This window comes from Chamaea fasciata, unplaced genomic scaffold (genome assembly GCF_029207755.1).
Source record: "Chamaea fasciata isolate MVZ Bird 193981 ecotype frontalis unplaced genomic scaffold, bChaFas1.0.hap1 SCAF_3, whole genome shotgun sequence".
NCBI lineage: Eukaryota > Metazoa > Chordata > Aves > Passeriformes > Sylviidae > Chamaea > Chamaea fasciata.
Genome location: NW_027094088.1, coordinates 49,026,320 through 49,053,879, shown reverse-complemented (window position 1 = coordinate 49,053,879; position 27,560 = coordinate 49,026,320). Strand labels below are relative to the sequence as shown.

General features: G+C 38.1%; 1 protein-coding gene across 7 annotated transcripts in view; it reads left to right on the top strand.

The window, feature by feature from the left end:
• Positions 1–27,560, top strand: part of UTRN (utrophin) — a 349,507-nt gene that overhangs the window by 221,629 nt on the left and 100,318 nt on the right. For 6 of the 7 annotated variants that reach the window (XM_066178907.1, XM_066178906.1, XM_066178908.1 and 3 more), the window contains 2 exons: positions 8,581–8,753; positions 14,095–14,251. In XM_066178907.1, coding sequence (XP_066035004.1) covers positions 8,581–8,753; positions 14,095–14,251 — 330 coding nt within the window. Of the gene's footprint in view, positions 1–466; positions 729–8,580; positions 8,754–14,094; positions 14,252–27,560 lie in introns of those variants that run through there. The other variant, XM_066178911.1, reaches the window with a different exon arrangement.

Below are 27,560 nucleotides of genomic sequence, written 5' to 3'. Positions count from 1 at the left end.
GGAGGTGCCTGATTGCTGCCATGGCAGCACTAGCCCATGTTGCTGGCTCCGAGGAAGGCAGAGGAGAGATGGCTGTCTGGTCACACCACTGTGTTTCCTAGGATGAAGTGTGCCTCATCCCTTTTTAACTTGTCTGAAAAGTTGGGTTTTGCTGCTTTCTATGGACAGAAATTTCTCTGGGAATTTCTCTTTTTCCCTGTGAATGGAGCAACATGGAAGGACATGTTCCTCCTCTCCACCTGTCATATACCAGCAGGTTACAGCTTCTCTCACTCAAGGTCACTGAGACCAACCACTGAGCTTGAGGCCTGCAAGAAGCACTTGGATCCTTCAGGCCATTGCTGAGGTGAGCTGGAGGCTGTCCTGGGGAGGTGTGGAGCCAAGGAGATCCCCACAGTGCCATGAGGTCAGGTCAGCCCTGCAAGGAGCAGCACCCAGTGCCAGCGGCTCACCCCTGGGTGCCCAGCCCATGGGAAGGAGCAGGGACACGGAGACTGTGACGATGGCGCTGTGTGAGCTGTTCCCAGGGGAACACAGCCCAGGAGAGGGACACGCACTGGAGCGCTTGGAGCATTTTGAGACTGCATAGGTGGAAAAAGAGAGAAACTTTGTTGAAGGCAATTGACTTGGCTTGGAGGACGTACCAGGAAAATGTAGGCTACAGGAGACGCTTAATGATGATTGGCCTGAACTTCAGCTTACGTGAGTTGCTGACAAAATTTGAAAAGGTATGATAGGCACTTGCACGCATGCCTTTGAAAAAGGCTGCGTATGCTTTTGAAAATTACACGGTACATAAAAAAACCAGGTTGATGTTTAACTTAGGTTTTCTGTGTTGCTGTTTATATCCTCATGTGTACTCTGTTTATGGAAATCTAATGTTGCATATCTTCCTCATTTCAGTTCTACAAAATTAGTTTTAGAGCATGTCCTCTGATTGTGGGATTTGAATTTATTTATTTAATTTTAAATTCCAAAGGAAATGGAAAACAATTTGGTCTTTGCTAAGCCAAGGGTATTGGGGGACATTACAGGCTGCCTGTGACCTTGTTCCACTATTGAAATAAAGCAAGTGCCCTGGGATTTCCTGTTAAATTTAATTGAGTGTTATTTTAGTTGAATTGGAGGATCTCATGATAGCATTTGTAAGTAGGATTATATCCAATGAATATGCAACTTTCCCACTGTTTCATCTGTTCTTCTTTTATTCCAACTAGTTGCTCTTTCTGTTACCATGTTGTTTGGTAGCAATAATGCTTAGAGGCAGAAGGTTTGGCTTTGCAGTGTTTGTGCTCATGAGCAAGAGACATGAGGATGTTAAAGAACAGATTGTTTTCATCTGTTTGTCAGCACTAATAGTGAAACCTCATTTGCATATTTGTAACCACTGTTAGATTTGCTTTGTCTTTTTTTTTCACCATATAAACTTCCTGCAAGTATGTAACGTAATACAAAGTAGTTTATTTACAAATTTAGATAAAACACCTTAAAAATGGTCCACAGTAGGAGAGCAGTTTGTAAAGCCTAATTCCAAAAGTAGCCAAGAGTAATAGCAAAAGCATTTGAGATCTGATTTATTCACTGTGTAGGTCACTGGCTTCTCTCTTGCTCCCAGTCTGTCATCTGGGCTTCACTCTTCTCTTGTAGCTGCCACCGTGGTAGCCTGTAAAGATAAGGACACGTGCCAGACTCTTGAGATGCTGACTTAATTAAGAGAGAAGTTTTTAAGCAGTGTATCTAATATTTTATGAATCATACAAGCCCTGGTATTTGCAAACTCCAGGCCCTCCCCTGTGACTTTGAATATTCCAGTGTTTATCTTAAAGAAATTAATCATAACAATTCTCACCAAACCCAAAACTTAGAGGTCTTACAGCTCTGCTGTATTTTTTGGCTTGAAGCTTGGTGTGAAATTTTGTTGTCTACTGTGCTGAAATTTGTAATGCAACATAAAAGGATACTTTGGTGCTGGAGAAGGTTAACGTTTTATTTAGTGGACTTTGATCACAAATTCTAAAACTTTAGTCTGTGCTTATTTAGCAAGGTTTTTTTGTTTGTTTGTTCGGTTTGGTTTGTTTTTTTTTTTTTTTTTTAACAATCTCCCTTCCTCCCCTGCTTCATCTGTCCCTCTTATGATTCCCCACACACCCATCCTGTCCTTCCTGAGGTGTTTGCTGCCAGGAGAAACAGCGTTATGACAGTGATCCTGGCTTCTAAGCTACTTTCAGCTCTGGATTCATTAATACATGTTCTACGGAGAGAATTACGAGTGCTGTTACTGTGGTTGTAATGCAGAAGCCAGATGGCATTTGCAGAAGCTTGCACAACACTCCCTTCCTATGCAAAAGCAGAGTCACATTACACTGCAGTAGGCAGGGCTGCTTTGGCTTTGTTCCGTTGTAATTATGTGACTGCTGGAATTAGTATTAACACATTTACGGTGCCTCTCAGATGTTGAATCTATGCCATGCAATGGAGCCACAGAGGTTGTTGAAGGCGTTCTCAGCCTTCCTGTAAGTGCATCATCATTCTTGTGATAAAATTAATCTTTAATTACACCATATGTCACCTCTTAGGGTACTATCCAAGAGGCTTATGCGCAAGTCAACTTTTTAGAAACTTGTGTTGGTACAAGGCTCTTGGTAATACAAGCCTTTGAAAATTAGAAGTGAAAAATGTCTTGAACTGGGTTTTCCCCCAAAAAAGTTGGGGTTTTTTTCTTCAGAGTTTAAGTAGTAAATACATTTCTGTCGTATCTACAGCAAATTGCTTTGTAAATTGCTTTGATCTTACACTATGGTCACAGTGGCCAAAGTGAAATGGTATAGTCTGTGTATGACACTTGAGAGAGGTTTAGTGTCATCTCTATACACTTCTGGCGCTGGTGGATTTAAGATAACGACAATTCTACCTAAGTTTTCAATGTGTACTGTTTTCTGAATGTGAATTCATTGTGAATGGGTTGCTTAACAGCAACTACTACTGCAGGCAGGCCTCTGAAACAGCGGATGGGATGAGTCTTTCTAAAGGAATGACTGTTCTCTGACATCAGAGACTTCCTGGATGAGATGAGATTTTTTTAGCCATCTTTTTACACACGCATGTCTTTTTCCCAGCCGCCTCCAGCATTTTAAGGTGGAGACCAATATAAGTCCGGTTTCCCTTTCACAATGGCCACTTTCATACACCTCTATCATGCTCTAATTCTTACTCCTTCCTTAAGATTCATCAGAAAGTGAAAAGCTCCAAGTAAAGCAGAGGCTAAAAGGAATATCTGCCACTGCGGTGTTCCCAGAAGCAGTTGGCAGCAGCAGGTAAAATGTACCTGGTTCAAGATAAACTAAGCAATCTGCTATTAAAAAAAAAGGTCCATTCCTTTGCTACCTGCTGTGAGACCTCAAAGAACGATGTTCTGGCTGTTGTCTGTGGTGTGCAGTTATGTCCTTTGGTTCGAACTGACATTTTGTTTCCAGCTGGAACAGCTGAAAGATTTTTCTGCAGGTACTTGATGAGCAGTCATCAGATATCTTCCTGACCTGTGAAAGAGGCAAGCGCAGCATTTCTGTAGCTGTGTCTTAGCTGACTTGAACATTGTCAGTCAAGGCAATGGGCAATCATTTTCATGGGACTTGCAATTCTGTGCACCTATTCCACTCACAGGCATGATCTGTATTGGGTGCAAGAAGTACGAAACTGTTCTGGCAAAATAGCCTGGGAGTAACTTTTTCTAGGGAAAATGCAGTTTTTCAATCTGATTTTCATTTATGAAGAGTCAACCTCAACCCCACTAGTTCCTTTTAAGATAAACATGTGGTTTGAAAGCCACAACAGATGGCTTATCCCTGGGGATTAAAAGCATGTAGCACTCTGTGTGGCAACACAAAATGCTACCAGGCTTGTTGCACAGCATCAGCATTGTACCTGTACGTCCATTTCTTGCAAGCCGTATGTGGTTTGTGTGCCATAATTTGCCATCCCTGATATGCGGTCAGATGTTTGTGAAAATTCAGTGGGATTCTGTTTCCTAATAAACATAAAAATAATTGAAGTGTAATGCAGAATTTTGCTGTATATACTGGGTTCAAAAAACAATGTCGTAAAAACATTGATGAGTCCTGCCTTTAAACCCTCTGCAGGGCTATGATTTGGCATAGAATGCAGTTGACATTTTTCTTGAGAAACTAAGTTGAATTTTGTGTCTTTTATGTAAGAAAAATTTCATTAAAATTTCTTGATAATAGAATTTTTAATGCTATGGGAAAATACTTATTTCCCTTACAAAATAAAATAACTTTCCTGTGTTAGATCCTTGTATTATCACCCCAGCATTTTTTATAGTGAGAATTCATTACAGTAACATTTTGTATATTTTAAAATGCATTGCTTCTTTTTTCCACTTTAATTGGCCATGAAGTTTTCTTCCATTAGTTGTGTTTTTATAGGTCCCAAACACTTCTGTGTTTGGGCCCTATGAAAAGGGAAATACTTTTCCTGTGTTACAGTTTTTACTCGTATATTGCCAATACAAACAAAATCTGAAAAAAAATGTGAGTAGAAATGGATCTGTTAATAGCTTAGAGGGTTGCAGTGTGAATTAGAGGCCCTCTGGACTCATCATTTAGTAAAGACGCATCATGGAAATGATGTTGGTTTGACTTGGAGGTTTTTTGGCTTTTATAAAGTACTGATAGTTTCCAAAGGACAGTCATGCCTAATGCTGTAACTGCTTTTAGCATATCCTTGCAGTCCATAAGGGGGAAAGAAAAGACAGAAGTTTAATAGCTGGTTGGTCTTGGAGTTGGGCTCACAAGTTGGGTTTTGTTCCAATTTCTGTCATGTACTTTCTCTTACCCTGGGCATGTCACTCCAGTCTGCCTGGGCTGTTGTAGTAGCAACTTCAAAGGGAGTCAACTGTGTTTTTTGGGTCCTTTTCAGTATTGCCATCTGCAGCTTTGCTGAGTGGCACATGTTTATACATTCCTAAAAGACACATGCTCTTCAGTTGTCATTGCATGATCGTTTTGATCTTATTTGATAGGAGTTAAAGCAAGAAGTAGGTTTTTTATTATGGAGACAAGGTTTAAAATCAAATCCAAACATAAAATGAAAACTTGAATTCTGCAGGAAGAATGGTAAAGAGGGAGAGAAGCAAAGAAGTCAGAGAATATTCAGAATGGAAATAGAATTTTGGAATCACCACACCAACGTGGAAAAAGGCAGGAGTTTGGTCTTAATACTTTAATGGAATTTAAGGAAAGCGGCAATGTTTTAATTGTCTGGTTAGGGTTAAGTACGTATCTAAATGCCAATCTAGTTATTTTTTCTCCTTTCTATCTTTTAAACTTTGGAGCTTTCATCTTGATTTATATATGGGATAAATTCTTTCCTTAAAAAGCTTTCTTTTAATTTAGGTCATTAATTCTGCAAGCAGTTGCATGTGAACAAATATGTTGACCTCATACAATAAATTATCAATTCTGTTTAACAGATAGGTGCACATAAATATTTGCAAAATATGGCATCTCTATAGTAGTGCCTCAAAAAAAAAAAAAAAACCTGATAAAGCAAGAAGATATTTTCTGTTTATAGTGTGTTTCTTTAGATGGTTTTTTTTTGTTTGTTTTTGTTTGTTTGTTTGTTTGTTTGTTTTCTGTTGTGGTTTTGTTTTTCTCTTCTTTGACCTTTGATTTGTTTCACGTGTACTGGGACACCATTCCGGTCTAGATCCCTTAAGCATTGGGCTAAGAGCAATGATGGAGTTTCACAGTTGTATCCCCCTCTTTATGTGGCAAAAGCAACAGAATTTTTCCCTCTTCTCCTGCATTCTCCAATGTGTTGCCCCAGTGACTCTGAATATGACATCTTCCATGTCATAATAGGGAAATATTTAGAGTTGCTTCTAAAGTATTGCAAATTTGAAAGTGGGTTAACTCTTACTAGAATTAATCCTCACTGGGGCCTGAGCAGGCATAACCAACTTTCTCCATCCCATTTTTTGCCACATAGAGGACAATGGAGAATCAAAGACCAAGCAAAAGGCAGGTGAAAGAGAAATAAATAATAGGTTAGGAGGAACATAAATTTAGAAAGATTTACAGAATGATGGAGCCCTTTCCACTTTGAAGAAAGAAATTTGAAGGGAGGGTAACCACATGTTTACAAATAAGAATTGAAGGACTGATAGCACAGTGAGTAAAGGAGAGTATTACCAATTGCTACCAATTATAGCAGTTTTAGGATAAGATGGGAGCCTATCATCCAGAAGACAGTACTTAAATAAAAATCCAGATGTTTTATATAATTATTGGGGAATAATTAACTTATTGCATCCATTTCTTACTATCAATCATTTTTCACATCCCACTTTCCTGCTTTTCTTTTTCCATGTGCACACTGATGTGGGTATGTTATTTGAATTTCTCTCCATCTTTTCTTTGAGGACTGTTACAGACTCACATTCATTACCTTTATCAGTCCTTTTGGGTTATCAGCTGGCAGTGGTTTGTTGTTTTTTTTACCTCAAAAATGGAAATCAGAAATGAGAGAGAAGTTAATTATGCAACTTTATTCTTTGAACTGAGTTGTCTCAACATGGTTATTACAGATGGGACTCAAGAATGTGAACAGATTAATTGTACCTTAATTAATGTAAGATGATGACAGGAAAATGTAAGAATCAAACCCATTGTGAATGGAACATTTTTGACCATGTATGCTGAATTGTCCTCTGAAGTAAAATCAAAGAATGCTTTATAAAGGTTCTAGAATGAATGGATTTACAATTAATATTGTGATTGTAGAATGGAAAATTAGAGATCAGTTTGTTTTCAATGAAGTTGTTTTTTGTGACTTTGAAGAGGTGAGGAGAAATTTTTTGCATGACCCAGATTTAGTCGCACAGATTCATTGCATTTAGAATTGTAACTAGTGTGCAGTGGTTGTATCTCCTGCTGTGTGGGATTGAGCTGGGTTTCACTGCACCTGCATGCATGTTGGGGTTGTAAGGACAGGACCTGCGAATGTTTTCAGATAGGCATCTAATTCAGCTGATGACTCTACCATCTTACTTGAGTTTGCTGATCATCAGACAATTCCATTTTATTTTTTCCTTTTAAATGTAATTTTTGTTTCTGTGTTTAGAATGGTGATTTTTATTGAGTTGTTTTAAAGACAGCAAAAGTGTCTTTTTACCTGCTTCAAAGGAGTGAATCTCAGGGCAAAGAAAGGTAGTTGTCCAAAGTCACACCATAGCTCCTCTGGCCAGACAGAGCTTCACCAGTGCCTCCATCCCCCTCTCACCTCCTTCCCCAATTCCCCATCTCTCCTCCCCCCACTTCTTCACCTGTATCCTGACTTTTTGGTTTTTTTCACTAACTCAAGAAAGCTTTCATACTATCTCAAATTCATGGCTACTTTTCGACTTCAGTTTGTGTATGTGGCTGCAGGAATACATCTTTAGGATGGGGAGGTACAAAAGCCCCCTCCTTTTCTGCTTCTGGGAACAGATGGTGATTACTTAGGAGTTGATTGGAAGAATAAAAACCTTTAAGGAATTTCAGTTATTTGATTTCCTCCTTTGCAAAAGAAGTTTATTTACATCTGCATCAAGTTCCTGTCATAATTTTCGTTGATTAATCCTATTGAGAGAGCCAGTACACCTCCTGGCTTTCCACACATTTACATTGCTTCATTGGAGTATAGATAGATGTATGGATGCTAGAAACCATTGGCGGTGGTGCAGGAAGTTTTGTTTGCTCTTATTATGTGTTTTAAAAATAATACTGTGCTCAATTAGATGAAGACAACATCTGTAATGTGTTTCTTGAGGCAGATGGTAGATGAGAGAATAAAATGTGTTTAATTTCTATGGGGAGGAGAAATGAATCAACTGAGTGGAAATCACAAGCTTTTCTTTTCACCATTTACTACAAAATTCAGATTATAATACATCCTGCCATTTTATGTCTACCTCTCCACATATTCAGGCCATACTGTAATGTAATTTGATTGTAAAAATGGACTATTGGTTGTTGTAACCATATAGCTGCAGTTTAAGAGGACAGATTTTAGTTAAATGTTTTCATTATGTGTGACCTAAAATACTAGGTAGAGGCTGCATTTCACTAGACTGTGTAAAGTTTCTGGAATGTTTTGTTTCAAAGAAGAAAGAGATGACATAGCTAAGGCTGAATCTGTGTAATTTCTGGAGAGGAAATGAGTTCTAGTGCATTTGCAAATGCCACACTGTGTGAAATGCGTGGGTGAACAGGAGACAGTTACCTTCAGTGCTACAAAACACAACATCACAGAACTCGGTGTTTATAATTCTATTTCCTTTTACACAGCCTTGGACGACTTTCAGACTCCTTTTCTCACACTTAAGAAAGCTAGGCCTTTTGAAGTGACGTTAATGGGATTGCAGCTTTTCTCCTGTGCGTCTTTTATCAGAGCCACCCAAGAAAGCTGGAACACATGCTCTGTCCTAGTGTTTAGGAGTACTCATTAGAGTCAGCTCTCCCCTCCTTTACTTAGAGACTTACCTATAGAATTATGTTTGAACTTTTCCTGCTGGTATTTCAGGACATCCAAGCTGAGATTGATGCCCACAATGACATCTTTAAAAGCATTGATGGAAACAGACAGAAAATGGTGAAAGCCTTGGGAAACTCTGAGGAAGCTGCTCTGCTCCAGCACCGGCTTGATGACATGAACCAGCGCTGGAATGACCTGAAGGCAAAGTCAGCTAACATCAGGTGAGTGATGAAAACATCAAGGTGTGATGGGGCACAGTTCTTGCCTCCTAAGAGGCTTAACAAATATGACCACAGCATTGAAATAAATTATCTATTCTCTTGTTTGAAGGACCCCCGAGTGCAAAAATAGAAACTTGTTGAACTTGTTCACCAGGTAGCCTTAACAGCTTGCTTTCTCTCCAGAGCTTCACAGTCGTAACTTGCCGACCTTGTACCAAAATTTCCAGAAAGTGCATTGAGTCTTCCCTTATTGTAAATCAATGGCAGTGTCAGTGAAATAATTCTGCAAATCTGCCATTACTTTGAGGAGAAATCAAGAGTTGGTCGATGGTTTTGTTTTTACAAAATCATGGTTTTGAAATTACTAAGTTAATAGAACTTACATCTTAAGTATCTTGATCCCTTTAATTGGTTTTGAATTGCTGCTTTTTAACTGAAAAAAAATTTAAAGTATTTATTAATCAAGGAATGCATTTTACAGGGTTTTTTTACCCTATCTGTGCCAAGCTCATGTAGTAATTGTTAAATCTTTGTGATGCCATTTTTGAAATAGACACTGCCATGTTCATTATTGAATTAAACTCTACATGAAAATGCATTACATAGAAAATAATTTCTAGAGCTTTTAATTGCAACTACTTGCTTGTTGGTTTGAGAAAACTGCTCTTTTTGAAAGAAAAGAACAATGTTAAACATTCAGATGAATATTCCAAAGGCCAGGAAAATGAGATGACCTTGAAATTCAGGCACAATAGTTTGAATGAATGAAATAGAGGGGGAAATGTCATATTTACTTTTCATATCCACTTTTCCCTTCACCAGTCTGCTAAACAGTTAAATGAAACAGGTAAATCAGCTACTTGAAAGCCCACAGGCAGAACTTGGGGGCTTGCAGAGTGCAGAGACTGGCTCAACTACATACCCAATCTGATGCAAGAGCTGTTGGACTTGAGTTGTTATGAGCTCCATTCACAGGTCTTCCTGAGAGAAAGACAAAAGCATGCTCTTAAAAAATAACTTATCAATTGTGGAGTCCCTAGGAAGAACCATTGGGTTTCTTGGCCAGTCCTGGGGTTGGTCATAATTTTGGAGAAATGGAAAAGGGCCTTCAAGCCACTTATCCTGTACAGCTATGAGTTCCAAGGCCATAGTGCAGAAAGACCAATTGTGCAGTCAGTGGTCAGAAATTGGGAATACATTTTCTGAATACAGAACCATCTTTTCTGTTCTTTATAGATATGGCATGTGTATCCCACTGGGCAGCATTAATGTTGCTCTGCTGGTACCTGCACTGCTGCAGAGCCACATGTCTCCAGAGACCAAAGTGGAAGATAGGCAAGAATGAGAATACTGGTGCAAATCTAAGACAAGCAAATTAACCTTTCAAATCTCAGTCATTACTGAAAAGAGTGTAATATTTCTGAGTTCATGTATTCTGCTCTGTTCTTCGATTGCAGTTCACTTTTTTAACTTGTGCAAGAGTCCTGAAAACCTTCATACGGAAGTAGTAAAGTACAGGACTGATATGAAGTCTGTTTGCCTTCAATTTTTTGCTTTCTTGGTGTATCTTTTTGCAAGGATGAATTGGAAAGCATGGATGGATGACTCTAGTGAGAACAATGTGTAACTCTTAGATGCTAGGACTGAAGAATGAAAAAGCTGATTGTTTTGTAATGGGTTTTAGCTTAGGATAGTGCTCCGAAATTAAATTTTCCTTAAGCTTTTTAGAATATTTTCAGGTATGTCTGCATTCCGATTATGCTGATTTTTAAATGCTGAAAGTACTGCACTCCCAAACAGAGATACTATGGTTTTTTTTCACCACTTTAGTCCTCAGAGCTGGTGTTGCTAGTCACTGTGTTGAGTTTACTTCCTTGCTACTATAACTAAAGGAAGTTCCAAACTGGAAAAGCAGCAGTGTTCTGACATATTTTTAAATGCATGGAAGCCACTTAAACCTGTACTTGTAGTGTCTATAATGCCACACCTCTCTCCTTGAAATTCTTTCTTTTTTTCTCTTTATCTTATTTCCTGGAAGAAAACAAAGCTGCAGACTTGTGGGGATCTGCTTTTTAAAGGCAAATGCTTATGGGAGATTATTTTCTCCTGGGGCAGGAGGTGTGATGATGTCAGTGTTTGGGGGAGGGTAGAGGTTAAAATATGGGAGAAACAGAAAAGGAGTTTCTCTCTGTTTCTCTCTATATTTGGACCACCCACCAACCTTTTTTTTATTCCATGTGTTCCCTTGTCACTCAGTGGGAAAAGTGCTACCTCCATAGGAGAATCCAAAGCTGAGGAGGTCTCCAGCTGGGAAGAGAGCCTCTCTGGATCAGCAGAAGGGGAATTGTATCAGAGCTACTGTTTTCAGGATGATTTTACTCAGCATGGGGAGGGGGAGGGAGGGTTCCTCTCAGTCTGGTCACTTGAATGGGAGCATCTGTGTTGTCTTCAGGTTCATCCAGGATTCTCGTAGGAGTGCTTTGGCATACCAGGTGGTTGCTGCTGGTGAATGTTTGTGCTCCAACTCATGCTCAAAAACAATCATCTATAACTGACCTCTGTTATGATCAGAGCAGATTCTTAAGCCTCCACTTGACCTGGTAAATCCCCGAGTTTGCCTATTCATTTGTCACAATGGCACAAGCACCTGAACCTTTGTTTGCAGGTGGTTTATCAGTAGAAGTACCAATTCCAAAACAAAGGCCAGAAATCCTGACTCAAAGAACAGAAAAACCCAAGAAACATTTCAGAACTTCTGCATAGCTTTTATTCTGTCTCTAATGTCTGTATGACAATTGTAAACATGATACTAAAACTTTACACTGAAATGCAATTTAAAGCATATCTTGACTCTCTTGCTCCTGTGCACCATTTGCTTTGATTGGGATTTACTGAATGTGTGTTTCTTTGCTCCCCAGGAAAATCGAATGCTTGTGTCTGCTCTTCAGCTGCTGCATCACCTTGCTCTCATTTTCAGTATTGCTTTTGATAAGAATAAAAGGGTAGTGTTCTGGGAAAATCCAGGCTGATGTGTTGAGTTTTTTCTTGTGTGTTTTTTTCCTTTTTTAATGTCTTTCTTTGGGATGTTAGGTCACTTTGTGCTCAGTGAAAATTTTGAAGTCCCTGCTGGTGTAGTCCATTTCCTTGCCACCCTTTACTGCTCTACCTCTGCAGGATTAACTTGCACTGGACTTTGAAACCATGTGCTTGCTAGTGTTATTTTTGCTGTTGACATTAATTTGGCATGCACACAAGTACTGAGTGGTAAATTACAATGCATTTAATCCTTTAACATATACTATATGATTCACGTTAATATCAGATTAATTTTTTCACTGTTAATATTATTGCACTGTATGTTAAATAGTGGTGAATCACTCTTTAATTGTCCTTTATCTAGATGCAGGAGTTTTTTCCCTCCTTACAAATCTCTAAGTTATTTTACATACAAGAATTCCCCTAAATAATTGGAACAGGATCTTGAAGCCTCAGGGAGTGCCAGTTTCTAGATGCAAGCGCTGCTTATATGTACTAGAAACAGTAATGAGTCATGATGAATAGGGATTTCACTATGAAAGGTACAGAAAGCTATAAATCTGCACATTTTAATTGTAGTTGGTTGTAGAAATTCTCAAAGATATATATACACCTTTTTTTTTAACAATCAAAGACTAATGGCAAAACTATAAATTCGAGTGTGGACTGCCTTGGCTTAGATGAGAGGGCAATGTCTCTCCTCTGCCTGATTAATAAGAAGTGTAACTCTGTTTTCACTTCAAGAAAGAAGGGCCAGTTCTGAAAAAAATATTAGGAGAGTGGAGACAATACATTCTACTCAGAAGTTGCTGCCTTGCACACTGAGCCCAACGCAACAGCTTGCTTGTGCTTCAGTGCAGGGTGGGATGCTGACTCTGCTGTTTAGGCCTGAGCTACAAGCAGCTTGTTGCAATTCAGTGTTGAGATAAAGGTATGTGTGAGAGCAATAAGGGACAATAGGAACCATAACACAAAACCATAAGTGATAAAATGTCGCTTCTAGCAAGTATGTAAATTTTATACTTTTTCTCAAGTAGTTACCCAAGTGCTTTCCTTCACAAGAGTGAAGGAGAATAGATTCCTCTTTCTAAAGGTACTTAGTTTATCCTTTTCAGAAATGTGGACTTTCTTTTCTTTGTATTTCCCTCCTTATATACTCTTTCTTGACTGCTTCATTGATTCACCTATCCTAGTATTGCTGAGAGATCTGACTGTGGCCAAACCTAAGCCTGTGTTGCAAAAAACTTGCAGCACGTGATCTCTTCAATCCAAATGTTGTTGTATCAGCCCTAAACATTCACTCTAATGCCATCTGAAATGATAATACAAGACAGGACAGGTGGAAGTTTCTAGGGTGTGAGTCACAGTGAATCAGGAAAAAAAAAGAAAGATAACCAACAATGTGCAAAATAGGAAAGGGAATTGAGTTTAGTTCATTCATCCTTTAGAAGCAGGGGAGAAACTTGCAGAACTCTGGTGTCAAACTACACTGAAAATTATTCAGCTCTACTCCCCTGTCTGTGAAGAAAGAGACTGGTCTTTGCTGATATAAATTAGGTACATACTGATCTTGAATGATACCATATATGTTATGGTTCTATGCAGTCATATGCAGGTTTTACTGCAGTCATTCTGTGGAATGAGGGGTAGCTGGTCCCTGTTGAAGATTTCTATGCATCTTTTAGGCACTGCAGGGAGAAGACATCCCATCAAGGTATTTCTGAAAATTATAGAAAAAGATATTGTGGAACTGGACTTCTGGTGTCAATTAAAGTGAAAAACAGATTCAGTATATTAATTGTCTAGTTACTTGACATTGCTGAAAGATGATTTATTAAGTAACCTGTGTCCCTGATATGTTCAGCAGCACAGGCAATTTGCTGTTGATCACTGCTGGTAGAACACGCTGGATTTTGCTTCTGGAGAGTCAAGGTCCTGGCATGAAAGAATTCAGTTTTGCCGTGCTTTAGCTCACAAAACAATGCTTGTGCTTGTTGCACAACAGTGGTGGAATTATAACAAAATATGGGATTTTATGTTGCTTAGACATGCAGTGTTCAAGGTTTTAGATGAGTTAGAGCATCAGGGATATATTTATCTGTGTTCCCTTGTTTCTCCTCTGCTGATTTTGATTTACTGTGCAAAGTGTTCTGAAATAGAGATTTTTTTTTTTTTAACACAAAGTAGCTTTGCAGTTAAACACTTGAAACATTCTCATTTTACTGATGGAGTAATTTTGTTAATTGTTTTCCCATGCTGGTTTTGCCATTCAGGGCTTTAAAGATGCTGTAATGCTGTTTCACAGGGCTCACTTGGAGGTCAGTGCAGAGAAATGGAACAGACTGCTGACATCCCTGGAAGAGTTAATCAAATGGTTGAATGCAAAAGATGAAGAACTGAAAAAACAAATGCCTGTTGGAGGGGATGTTCCAACCTTACAGCATCAGTATGACCACTGCAAGGTAAGTTTCTTAAGTTTTATAAATATGCTGCTGTGAATTATAGAATGAATCAAATTTTTATACAGGAGAAATTATGAATCCTTCCTAGTGACTAATTTCTATTAAAAAGTTCTAGGTCTCCACCCATTTTGCATACCCGCCTTGCCCATTAAAACACAACTAAGATACGCTATAAAATTCCATCTAAAGGATTTTTGAGACATATATGTTCAGTCTAAACACTTTTTTTCTTTACTATTCCTTGATGTTTTGTGAATCCTGGTGGGTGAAACTGTTATTTTACTCTAAAAGTTAAGGAAGGCATGCAAAAGTGAGAAGCGACCAAAAATCATGAAAGCAAAGGTGAATGTAAATTCAGTAAAATCATGAACAGTGCCTTTCTACATGTCACTGAACTCACCAGTGACAGCAGCCCCCTACCCATGCTGCTTACACTGCAAGGATGACTCAAAACTGTTTTAGAGCACTATAATTTTTCTGTGCCTTGTACTGTTGTAACTATAGCATGCTGTTCTGTTTTTCTGGTTTTGCTTGTCCTGCTCTAGTTTGTACATGATAGACTGTTAATTCCTGAATACTTCTCGGTGGTAAAAAAAGTCACTTGCATCTACATTTCTTCATTCATGTAGCATGTCGAGTCTATCTTGCCAACTTTGATCAGTAATCAAGTGAAGATGATTTTGCCATTGGAAAAAATCAATCTAGCTGGTTCCATCTCATTTGTTGATCTGTATGGTGTAGACAGGGAAAGAGGACAATGCCACTTTGTATTGCTAATTGTATGATAAATATGTTCCCTTTTGCCAGATACACTGGTGTCTTTTCTGCTGTGGTATTTGGTGAGGGCAAAATTGGAGTTTGGAAAAAATTACTAATACAGAAATACTTGGAATATTGTGGGGTAGTGCAGAAAATGTAGTCAGTCATGAGCAGCGCTTTTGCATCTTCACTCCAAAATAGAAGTGCTTAAGGAAATCTGCATACATTTCTCCTTGATTTAGTCTTTTAAGGTAAATTTATTAGCATAAACTCAGGAACTTTGTTTCTTGAGAGTTCATCTCTTCCTAATCCACTTAAAACTTCATGCTCTCTCTGTTTGTAGGCACATCTGCTGTGATTTTTTTTTATAATGATGAAATGGTGGATTACTAGTGCCAAAGAGCAATAAAAGGCTGAAAGAGAGCCAAATATGATTTTGAAGGAGATCAGTGGAAGGTGATAGACCTCTACAGGTCATTTTCTAAAGGCTTGTTTGTGTCTTGTGTAGATTACAGGATGTATGTGCATGATAGTAGCAAAATACTACTAGTAAGTACCTCTCATCTGAAGAACTCAAATTGATTAATGAAATTGGGGCATTATTATGAAGTGGAAAAATTTAGTAGTAATGATGCTGGATGGCTCATTTGGACCACTAGTGAACTGCAGCAGTATGAAGGAGAGAGCACCTCTGGGTTGTTTAATCCTTGCCGTTATGTTTAAAGAATAACTGATATTTTGTTATGCATGAAGGTTAGGACTCTAGTGAGTTCATTTGGGAGCTTTTGGAGATTATTCCTTCATTTTTCAAAAAGGCAATGTTCTTGCAATGTCACAGGGAGTATTGGATATAGTTGCCCGAGTCAAGTATTTAGTACGAGCTGCCTTAATGGTCTGCTACAGCATGAAGTTAAAGCAACCCTGAATATCACTTTATTTTTTATATACCTATGCCAGCAAAAGCATTGTGTACACTTGCAGATATTTCTTAGATGATGTCTGGATGACTATTTGCAAACAGTTTTGTTAAGGGGAACCAAGAGATTCCCTTATATCTTGTAATGATACTGTGCTATACCAAATACAAATTATTAGCAGGTGGCATTTCACACTCTGTCAAAGTGTTACTTGTTCACTATTGCCAGAGGAGGGGTGCTGAACCACAGTTCTCTATTGGCTTGATTCTCATGGCAATGCTTCACTGCTGTTTCTTAGCAGGAGCTGTTCATTCCTTGCTGAAGCTCCAGTTTGCTAATAAACGTGATCAAGCTGAAAAATTGTGGTTTTTTCAGATAGAAAGTGGAAACTGAAGGGGAAAAAACCCCCATACCAACAGAAAGCCATCTAAACAAAAACCCAAATCTGTTAGAAGTCCTTCTGCTTCCTCAGCAAGCTTAAGTGATTGGTTGATGTGGTTAGGATGCTGGAAGAAGTGTCCTTGGTAGAGAAGCACAAGTTTTATTCCTGTGATTTTTTTTTCTTATCAAAATGTTATTCCAAGACTGCCCTTTCAGGATTTTTTGTAAACTTTATGTAATTCTATGTTGTCAGTTACTCTGTGCCTTGTAATGGGTATTGCTGGTTGGTGTCATTTGCTTTGCCTTTAAGGTGTTCCATTTAGAATATATATCCTGTGTTAAGGTGGCAGTTTTTTTTGTTTCAGATTTGAGGTATAACTGTATCAGATGAATGTTGCAGAGATATGACTTGATTTCTCTCGCTCCAAAGAATACTACCTTTATTCCACCTCTCATCACTGGCAGTCCTGATACTTTTTAAAATGTATCTTTGCCCATGCTTCTTCAAGCATTAAACCTTCTGAACATTTCATTTGTAAGATTTACTTTTGATCAAAGGGGTTTTTTTATCCCTTGTTGAGTTTCTGCAGCACCACATCGGCTGACCTTGAAAATGTTCTCCCAGGTCTGTTTGTGTGTCTCTGCTCTCCTCTTTCCTTTAGTTTCATACCTGAATGTAGATTTGAAGTTGTCTTTATGCAAATTGAGCGGTTCAGTACCTCATTTTGTCTCCACTACCCCGAGACCCATTTTCTCTTATTTCCAACTTGCTTGCCTGATCGTGTCCTTGCTGGTACTTCAAAATGTGAGTGGTAAAATAGTGGCTCAGCTCTATAAGATGTGCCCTCATGATAGTCCCATCTCCTTCCCTTTGTTTTTCTGAGTTCTGTTGTATTAGCATTGGGTTTTTTTTCCTCCTAATTACTCGATATTTTTTTTTATTAACCTACTCTTTTTCCCCCTCAGGTACAAGAGATGACTTGTTTGCTTCAACTTAAGGGCACTAATTCTATTGGCCTTTCCCTCTGTTAGTATCTCCCTCACTCAGTGCTTGGCTTCAGCAGTGCTAGATAGATAAGTACAGTATTATGTGACAGTTTGGGTTGGCTCACATTGTTTGGGTGCTGCTGAGGTCTCTTTGGACAGGAGGAAATAAATGGTTTGCTGTTTGATTTTTAAACTTGTTTTTGTTTTAAATATCACTCATTCTTCTGTGCTTTAAAAGCAAACAATACTCACAGCACTGTTAATAAGTTGAATTAGGGCTACAGATTTAACCTGTATTTCCCAGGTAAACAGGATGTGGCAAGTATTTATAATTTTTTGACTCCTTTTTTGTGTTGTTCAGCCAAACTTCCATCATCTGTAGTAGTTCATAGTCTTATCACATGCTAAATGCAGCCTGGGTGTTGAGTGTTGCTCTGTGCGTTGCAGGGGACAGGGCAAGTGGAAGCTTAAACAATGATGCATGAATTTCCTCTTTTGATTATTTTTTCTGTTAAATTTGATAAATTCTGTCAAAATTTCTTTGCCGTAAAAAGAGGGGTTGTGGAGCAAGAAGTCCCAAGAATACTGGAAAATTTGGGACACTGAGAAGAAGTTTAAAAGTACCTGAGCTGAAAAGTTGTTCATATGGAGTGTACCTATAGCTGAGTCTACATTCACAATCCAGAAGTGTGAGACACAGGAAACTGTTTATAGGGAAAAGAGGCACTTACCTTTTCAGTGTTTATTGCCAGTTTTTTTCCCCATAATTTCAGTTTCTTACTGTTGCTAGTTCTTAGCAGCTCATGTTTCCCTTTCATTCTGTTCTTTACCAGTCTTCCTTATAAATATTTATTTAGGATTTTTATGTGTGTGATGCAAATTTGTATCAGCTGCATAGATCAGGAATAAAACCTCACGCCAATTCACCAAAACTGAGAAACCAAAAACACCACCCCAAGCCTGTTCCTCCCAGCCTCTATCCCTCAAAAATCCACCTCTACATGCATATTTTAGTATGCCAGAAAAGAAAGCCTGCAAAAATACCATGAAAAGTCAGTGGGCTGGTTTTGTGGATATGGAAGTACCTAGAGTCACACATGTGTACAAGAGGAGGCAGCACAGATGCTGACACCTTGTTCTTTGGAGATGCACTGAAACCTTTGTGTATCTTTTCTACTGGAAGAGTTTCTGACTATAGCTTTTTGAAAGTGTACTTTTGCTAAAACACTAAGACTTCCTAAAAGCTGTAAATCACTGTGCTTTAGATTCCAGAGAGAGAACCAGGACATATCAAATTAAGCAGAAATGGGTACCCTCTTGCATAAATCCTGTTGGCATGTGTCTGCATAAATGAACAAATGTCTAGCTAATGCTAAATAATGCATGCATCTTGGATCAAAGAGATGCTTAACTTAGCTTCATTTGAGCTCAGAATGAATTGGCAAAGGACCTGTGAATGTTTGATTGATAATTTTATATCTATGGATAGGTCATTAATATTTTAGATGCTCTTCAAACTTTTTGGGGTTGCTGTCTATGTATTTCATGTTTCAGACTTGTTTTGTTAAAGTAGTCAAGTAATGAAAGTTGTAGTATTTCAGTCTGTTTTACTTAGCTGTTTTCACTTTTGTTTCATCAGAAGTGTTAGCATAGCCAACTGGAAACCACTTTTAAAGTGTTGTTATCCCTTCAGGGTGCCTGTAATTCTGTTATTCTCTTAAACAGTGGGAAAAGTCTGTGAGGAAAAAATCTATTTCTAGCCTTAAACTTTTCTTCACTCTTTCAGTTTGTCTGTCTGACTTTGGGCAATGAGCTTATTCTTAAATTTATTCCTACTTAATTATTCTAGATTTGTTTTTCTGGGATATTTTCTGTATTCGAATCTGCTTCCCATGTTAGGAATTACTAAATCTAAGAATGAAAAGAGAAGCATCAAAGTATTGGTGCTGCTTTGGGCTATGTTTTTAATTATAGTCTAGAAAGAGCTTTATTAATTTGTTACTCATCTTATCACCTAAGACACAAAGCACTCAAAATCTCTGCATCTTAGAGCTGATCAGCTAAATTGGTTGGTCAGTTAATGGGTGGTTGCTAAAACATTAGTTTTGATTACAATATGAGCTGTGAGGGGGTGAGAAAGGAGAATTAAATGGTCCGTGGTTGGAAGAGGAAAATCAATACAACCTCTTGCTCAGAGGAAGAGCTGCAACGTGGTCTGATGGACAAGGATGTGATGGAAGCAGGAGCTTGAGCAATATACCGCGCTGCTCTGAAGTGGCTCTTTAAAGTCAGGTTGTGGTTTCAAAAACTACATGCTCTTTTAAGAGGGGGAATAGCCTTCCCAATAGTCAATCAGCATTACTGAGAGGGTTATGAGAGCTCCTTAAGAAAACTTATAAGGGATAAGAGTTTTTTAAGAACTCTTGAAATTTTGCATATTTGAGTGTCCTGAATGTTGATTGTTGGTGAAAAATCTGCTATTGTACTACACTGAAAATTTGTACTGTTCAAGGACAGCACAACTCATTAATCTTTAACTGAGGTTTTTCTTTGTGGTGTGTTTAGGAGGAAGAAGTGGAAATTGTGGGTGGGACTATTTTTTTACAGGAGAGGAAGTGTAGTTAATGCCTGAAGTTAAATGAGGATTCTCAAGTGGACAGACTTAAATGCATTGCTCACTAAGGATTTACTTAAAATGATTTGTGTGCTACATGAATGATTCAGGTGTGTGTCACTGCTCTCCTGGGCTTTTTCTCCAGAAGAATGATGTGTAAACAAAAGCATGCCACAAAGAATGAAGTGTTAAGTTAGGATGCCAGTGCAGTGTATTTTTAACTTTTAGAAAAAAAAATTGTTTCTCCTGGCTGTATTTCATCTTGTTCCCAGAAGTGTGGTTGTCTTGCGATAAGACAGGAAAGTTGCAATGGATCAGTACTTAAAATAATAAATAACCTGGATAATGAAAGAACAAATTATTCTGTCACTAATGCAGAGTAAGGCAGGTTATCTTACTGTGGGAAAAAACAATTCATAAACACTTTTCCAGTACAATAAATGAAACATTTCGGTGGGGTTGCTTTTTTAATAATATCATTTTGATGTATACAGATGATGCTGCTCTTTCCTGAGGAACCATTGTCTCATTTGTTTCAATCAAAGACTCCCATATAAATTTTTAGGACCTCACTGGGTCTTTTTCAAACCACTGAATAGAGGAAGATTTGTAGATATCCTCAAATATCTAAGAGGTCATTCTGACATTGCTGTGGAGGAGAATGCTTGTGTGTCATAAATGAGGCTTACATTGCAGAAACAGCACAGCAATCAGCCTTTCTCTTTGTCCTTAAAAAGCTGCAATGAGTCGAATGCCTGTTTCTGTGGTATCTTTTTATTTCGCCTCACAAAAGACCACTCTAGTTCCATCATTGTTAGTAGTAGCCCATCTAAAACTAATGACATCTTGTGACATCTCGATGTGCTGGAATGTAGCAGACATCTGTTTCACTCCTGTGTCTTGAGCCACAGTACCATGACTGGCTGTGGCCTGTTATTCAGGGGTTAGCCATGAGCACAGCCAGGGAACGTGATGGAGCACAAGCATAATAGTGACTGATTTTCAATCTCCACCCATAAGACAGCTGCTCTGTTCTCTTAGCTGCCTGTGTGGTTCATCTTCCTGTGTTCTTCTGACTCAACTTGTATTCTTAGGGAACTAAAGTGACTGCTATTGCATGTGATACTTAGGATGAAGTTGCATCAATGCAATGTTTGATACTGTAGTACAACAGTGGTTTTTTGTTTTGTCATTTTGAGGATGCTCAATATTTATTGGTTATTTTTTGGTTTCAGTGGCGTATTAAGCAAATTATTTCAGGGATTGGGCAATGAAACCCCCAAGACATTTTTTCTGAGTTGTAACTGCCCAGAAAAATGCTCATGGATTTTAACTTGTGTATGCTTTTTTAAATGATCAGTTGGTGTTTGAATTGCACCAAAAAATGCTGGATGCTACCTGAAACCTAAGGATGATATGTCAACAGATGAGCTGCCTCACTGGATCCCAGAGATGGACTGGTATAAGGAAATGAGACAGGACATTTCTCTGAGTGCAAATATTGTTTTTTGCTGAGGTCTGTTTTTCCAAAGGCAGAAAGCCAGGAAAAAACACTGACACAGTCACAGTGAATCCGTTTTTTCAGCTGGGGAGTGCTGCTAGAGAGCCACAATAATACAGGGTCCACTGCCATATTTTTTTCAGACACTTTCATAGCTTGTACTAGAGGTGAAAACTGTTCATCCTGCTCATACCTTTCTCATTTTGACACCAATTTGAGGTTCTTTCTGTACAGTCAATCAAACCAGCTCAGATTTCCTTGATTTCTCTGTGATCTGTTTTGATAAACTGGACCACTAAGAAGAAACCTACTCTATTTAGCGAGGCTGTTCACTTGTCACTTGAGGTGTGGACTGGTGCTTGTTGGAACTGATGTGAATTTTAAGAACCTTTTTATATAACTGACACTTTTCCATATGAATTTTGTGCAAACACTAGGGAGTTTTATTTTCTTTCATCTTGTGTTCTCAGTGGGCAGAGTCCCCTATGCATCACTGTTTTGGAGAAACTGTATGGAAGCATAAGTTTATGATGCACTTCTTAAATATGCAGTAAGACAGACGCTGTTACCACTTTAAAATCCTCCTGAAACTTACTGCATTTGCAGATGGGGACTGGTGAAGAATCTGTTTTATTTTCAGTTAAGAACATCTTAATCTATATCCTGCTTCTTGCTGCTGCAGGCAGACTCTTTAGGGAAGAAGAATATTTATTCCAGTTAACTCCTGAACTCAAGGATCCTCAATCCCTTGTTATTACACTCAGTAATCCACCCTGGGAAGATCAGCAATAAATTGGGAAAATTGTGTTTCCATGGCAGCCACCCACTCCTGTTTTCATGCAGATTCTAGAGATTCAGATTCTATGATTCAAAATGTGTGTACAAAATGGAAGGGTATGGGATTCTGCTTTCTCCAACACTTTTTTATTAGTTTTCCCATTTTTTTGTTGTTGAATTCTTTAGAATGCAAGGGTAGGTATGGGTTTAATAGGCAAGGTAATCTCGCAGGAGGTATTTTATTCTGTTTTGTTTTCTTTCCAAGAACTCTTAACCATAGCTAATAGTAGTTCCTAGACAGTTTCCACACATCTGTATCTTCTGACCTGGGTTTCAGTGAATTTCTCTTCTCCAGAGTGGTTAGTCTGTGGGGCTAGGAAATTGCTAGGAATGTTGCCAGAAGCAGTTTTCTTCTCTGAAGCTTTGGTCTTTCAACTTTGGATGCTAAAGGGTGCTGAGCCTAAAATGATGCTTAAAGATTTCAATCTTTCTTTTCAGCGAATCTGCTGGACATTATGTTTGCTAATATGTTTCCTGCAAAGTGAATTCAGTGTTGCACTTCAGAAAGGCATTATATTGGGTCTTGGTGCCCATTCCTACACCTTGAGCTGCTACAGGCCACTTACAGATTCATCCAGGGTTAGTTGTTTTGGGGAAAAGATGGGTTTTTTTTTTCTTTTAATCAGATTTGGGATCTGAATGCTCATCTTGTGAGGCTGGCAATATGATTCCTTTCCCCGTGTCATTTAAAGTATCATCAGTAGTTGTCTACATCAGAAGACTTAGGGTACCCTGAGCTTCAGTATTAAGATACAAGTACAATTCCTCAATATAGTGCTGTGCCTGGTAGGTCTGCAGTGTCTGCAGTCATTCCTTAGAGTTACTGAGATTACTTTGTTTTAATCAGTAGGCTACTGGATTTTATGAGCATGGTGTAATTAAGACAGAAAATATTTGCTTGATGAAGTGGATGTTGGTTGTGGGGGTTGGGTTGCTTTTGGTCTGTGTCTTGGTTTTGAGGTGGTTCTTTAGGCTTCTTTCTGGAAGGAGTGCAATGTTGTCCTCACACATTTACTCCTAATGAGTTATTTTATATGCTTGGTTGGTCATCTTATAATTTATTCCCCTGTAATGTGTGAGGACACTTTAAAAGCATCCTATACAAACCTAAGTTTTCTCGAGGGTCCTTTCTATCTTGCTTAATGATAATGTAGCATTATGTCAGCGCCAGTAATAAAGCCACAGTGTCCTAAAGTGGTTTCAAGCACTGTATATTAACTGGATGTGAAACTTTGTAGTCTGCTCTGCCAAATAGACAATGCAAATGCAGTAACTTCTGTGACGTGAGCAGCCTTTTCTGGTTCCGCAGTGGATGAAGATCAGCCTTAGCTCTAGTTTTTAGTAGTCTGAAAGGCATGCTATTACTGACACATGACTGTGCTGTTAGGTGGTTGTTGTTGGTGATCCCAATATCCTGTTTCTCTGTAGGACAGATTTTGAGGGGATGTGGGAAGCTGAACAGTTCTTCTGAACTTCCAGCCACTTGGGGCCTGTTGCTTAAATGAGCAAGCGTAGCCTGCCTCTGCTCTCAAAAGCACGTAATAGCTGCTGCTAATGGTAATCCATGTATTTTGTGGTAGGATTTTAATCTTTCAGACCTTTCTTGTTAAATGAACATGTAAATGGAGAGAAAAAAATCTCCATGCCAATGTTTGATGGTATAGCACAATATGCCAATGATATTTTCTAGTTGGTTTTATAATATTGTTGTCAGCAATTTTGTGTTTGAAAACAATATTTAGAAGCTTAAGAGAGAGTAAACCAAAGGCATAAATCATTAAAATGTTCTGGTACATTTATTTTCCCTTTTGTTTGATGTTGGATTGAATTTTATTCATTCTGTCTATGTTACTAAGGAATTTTTAGTCTAAAAGTACTAATATAGCTATTAGAATAGATTTTTTTAAAAACTCAGACTTCCTCTCTATTGCGACTTACATGCTTGAAGAATTCTTAAAATATAAAGAAAAATATCATGATTAATGAAAAGACTATGCTTATCATTTTATAAACAGTCATTTAAAAATGCGTATTTTATAACTGTGTGATTTACTTGGGTCTGTTATAAATGATCAGAGCCAATTTCTAAAATCAAAGATTTATTTAACAACTTTGAAAAGCAATTTCGGGAAACGCCACAATAAATCAGGACAACATCGTTCGAATGTTGGGTGGGCAATCCGGGAGCAGCAAAGGGTGCTTCTCCGGAGTACTGCCCACAAATTCGGGGTCTCAGGGTAGGTGTTTTATACTATTTTTCTACCCTGAGGCAAAAACAAGACGGTAACAAAGAACCCGAAGAACATGACATCATGTACATAACATAATCATTGGAATGTCTGGTGTCTGCAAGGGATATCTGAAAGAGTTTCCTGAGAAATTGAAAAGACATCTGGATGAAAAGTCTCCGAATCTTCTGTCGGAAGGTTTCTGCCACCCTCCGCCCAGGTTGGTATCGGATCTCCTGATGAACTGTGAAGATGTGGTCAGCCCATGCTTAATGGGCCGTTTCCCGGTTATCTCTCTGGCAGATGTCGAGGTAACACCTTTGGACTGTGAAAGACTGTGGTATGCAAAGAGATGCCCTGGAACTGTTTCCAGGAATTCAGAGGTTTTTGCATTCCACTGCAAAGTTTTAATACACACAATTTTAATCCACGAATTTAATACTATGTATCTATTACAGGCCTAAAATAAAATTTTCAGTACCAACAGAGGCTTGAGTGATTGAATCCAATTATTACTTTTATTAGTATATTTTTCATTAAGTCAGTGTAACAGGTCAGCAAGAATTTAATATTAGCAGTAATAGAAGAGAGAATAGTGAATGAGATAATTTTAAAGAAATTATTGGAACAAATGGATAATTTTTCAATTATATATTACTCCAGATCATCTAAAATTTCTTTTCACCTTATTGTAGATTTTATATACTCTATTTACCTTGGAATCAATCTGATATGAAGTCTTCTTTCTATTTTTTAAATAACAGGTATTTGTACATTTTCTCTTTTGTGGTTCCATCTTCTTTTTGAGTGATGGATCTGCCTCAGAAAAGAGAGGCTAGAAGTTTATGTAAGCATTCACTACCTTGAAGGGATAAGGTTCAAGCCGGGGAAGAAACCCTCCAACAGAACAAAATGCTGAAAGGGTAACATTTTGATGCCCTGAAAGGAGAGGGAACACTAATTGTGAAAATATTTTTGTCATCAAATAAATGCAAGGGACGGGAAGGGTGTAATTTTTAGGTAAATTTCAATGGTATCTGATAATTTTATCCTGTGCATGTGATTTTTTCATCTCAAGATTTGTAGGAGAGAGGTTCTGAGCAATACTTGATGCTGACATCAGCGCTGTGGTCAGCGCCTGCTGTCACCCTGCATAGAGAGGCTTTCGGGAGCCTCAGTCCTTCATAGAGAAACAAGTCCCCAGGCTTTGACTAAAACACAGACTGCTACAAAGCAGTCATGCTTGGTTGAGATTCCTCATTTTCAATAGGTCAGCCTCATTTGGGATGATTTTCTGATGAACTTGTATTCTTCTGTATGATCATGCAGATAATGCCTTCTGACATTTCTGGCTGCTACAAGATTCTTAGTCCAATGAGCATGGGTGCTTGGCTGCAGTTTCTCAAACCCTTTTTTACCTGTGTCTTCATGCTTATGCTTTGCATGGTGCTGGTGCAGCAACACTGGAAGAGAAGGAGGAAGTTATTGTCTTAATGCTAGATCCATGAGGGACTGGCTAGTGGTAAGCACAGCACAGTATATAAAACATACAAATAAACAAAACCCACGGTGTTGTAAAAACAAAGGGACTTTTATTGCTAAAGAGAAAACTAAACAAACACAGGTCAGATGTGAATCACATTATTAATGCTGTTCTGGGAAAACAGCTTGGGTACCAAGATGATGTGTGTGGCCTAAAAAACCCTCTACATACTGCAAGTAAGCATTGCTTACTGCTTTTTGGTTATACTTGTAGAAAAATGTGAAGAGATTTCTAAGAAAGCAATGACTTCAGAGCTAAAAAGTACAGAAGCTAGTGCACCCTATTGCTTAATACAGTATAAATGAACTAAATACAAGAAATAAGTGAAATTCCTTTACTTTAAAAAAATTATATTTATGCTGTATAGTTTTCACTAAGGTTTCAGGGGAAAGAGAACAGGATATAGATGTCTTGCTACATTTGCATGTTTTTACCTTTTTTTTAAATGGCTTTAAGTTGACAATTTGCTCTTCTGGGAAATCGTTGCAGATGTGTTGAAGCATTCTTCAGCATTCAGTCACTAAAACCGATTGTAGTTTTTGGTTTTGAGACATTCCCTGTGTTCTCAATGTTATTGTTTATACCTTCAGTATTTTACTTACTGCTTTTACTTTTCTCCATACCTTTACTAAGTAACTTCGCCATGGTATAGAGCTTGTTTATAAGTAACGAGGACTAAAAATAACAATTTGACTGTATGGTGTTTTTTTGGGCTTTTTTTTTTTTTTTTTTTTTTTTTTCCTTAATGAAAAATTGTTTGTGGTTTCAAATTCTGTTTCTAAAGAAAAGGAAACCCTGTTTAATACATGCTGCTTCTACTATATGTAAAATATTACAATTCTTTGCCTGAGGAGCTACAAATAAAAAAGCTCATCATATGGAGAAATAAAGCAGAGGAAGGTAATGAAGTGAGTGAACATGAGTAATAAATCTGTCTTCTGATCTCTCTGATATGTTCACCCTCTATTGGAAAATATTTGTGGAGCTGAGTTTAATAGCCCTGCTTCACAGAAATATTCTTTTAAGTCCTGGTATCTTTCTCTAATTGACCCCTAATCACTGTCAGTTATATTAAATGACTTTTTTCTCATGGGCAGAAAGTCACTTTGTAGTCATCCCCAAAAAAAGGCTTGATGACAGCTTTGCAATAAGTTTCAATAGGACCTTTTTTTTTTTATTTCCAGGTTAACAGTCATTCTTATAGAATTATTTTTAATCAAGGAATATGGTTTATGTGAACAGCTATTAAAAGAACTTATTGTGGGTAAAAGTAAGGCAAAGTTTTGTCTTTATTGTCCATGGGTATTTTGCAGAACTTTGTCTGGATTATTTTAATGTCAGTCTTTTCCTACTGAATAAAACCCCAAGCAAATTGTTAAAATCAAATAGCAAACTCAGTTGGAAAGGAGGAGGGAAGAACCCTGTGACCAGGTGATGGAACACTATTTGGAAAACATTGACAATTTTCGAGTGTGTTTGCTCAATGTTTTTTATCAATATATGTATACTGAATGCCCAGCAGTATTTCTTATTGGTAGAATT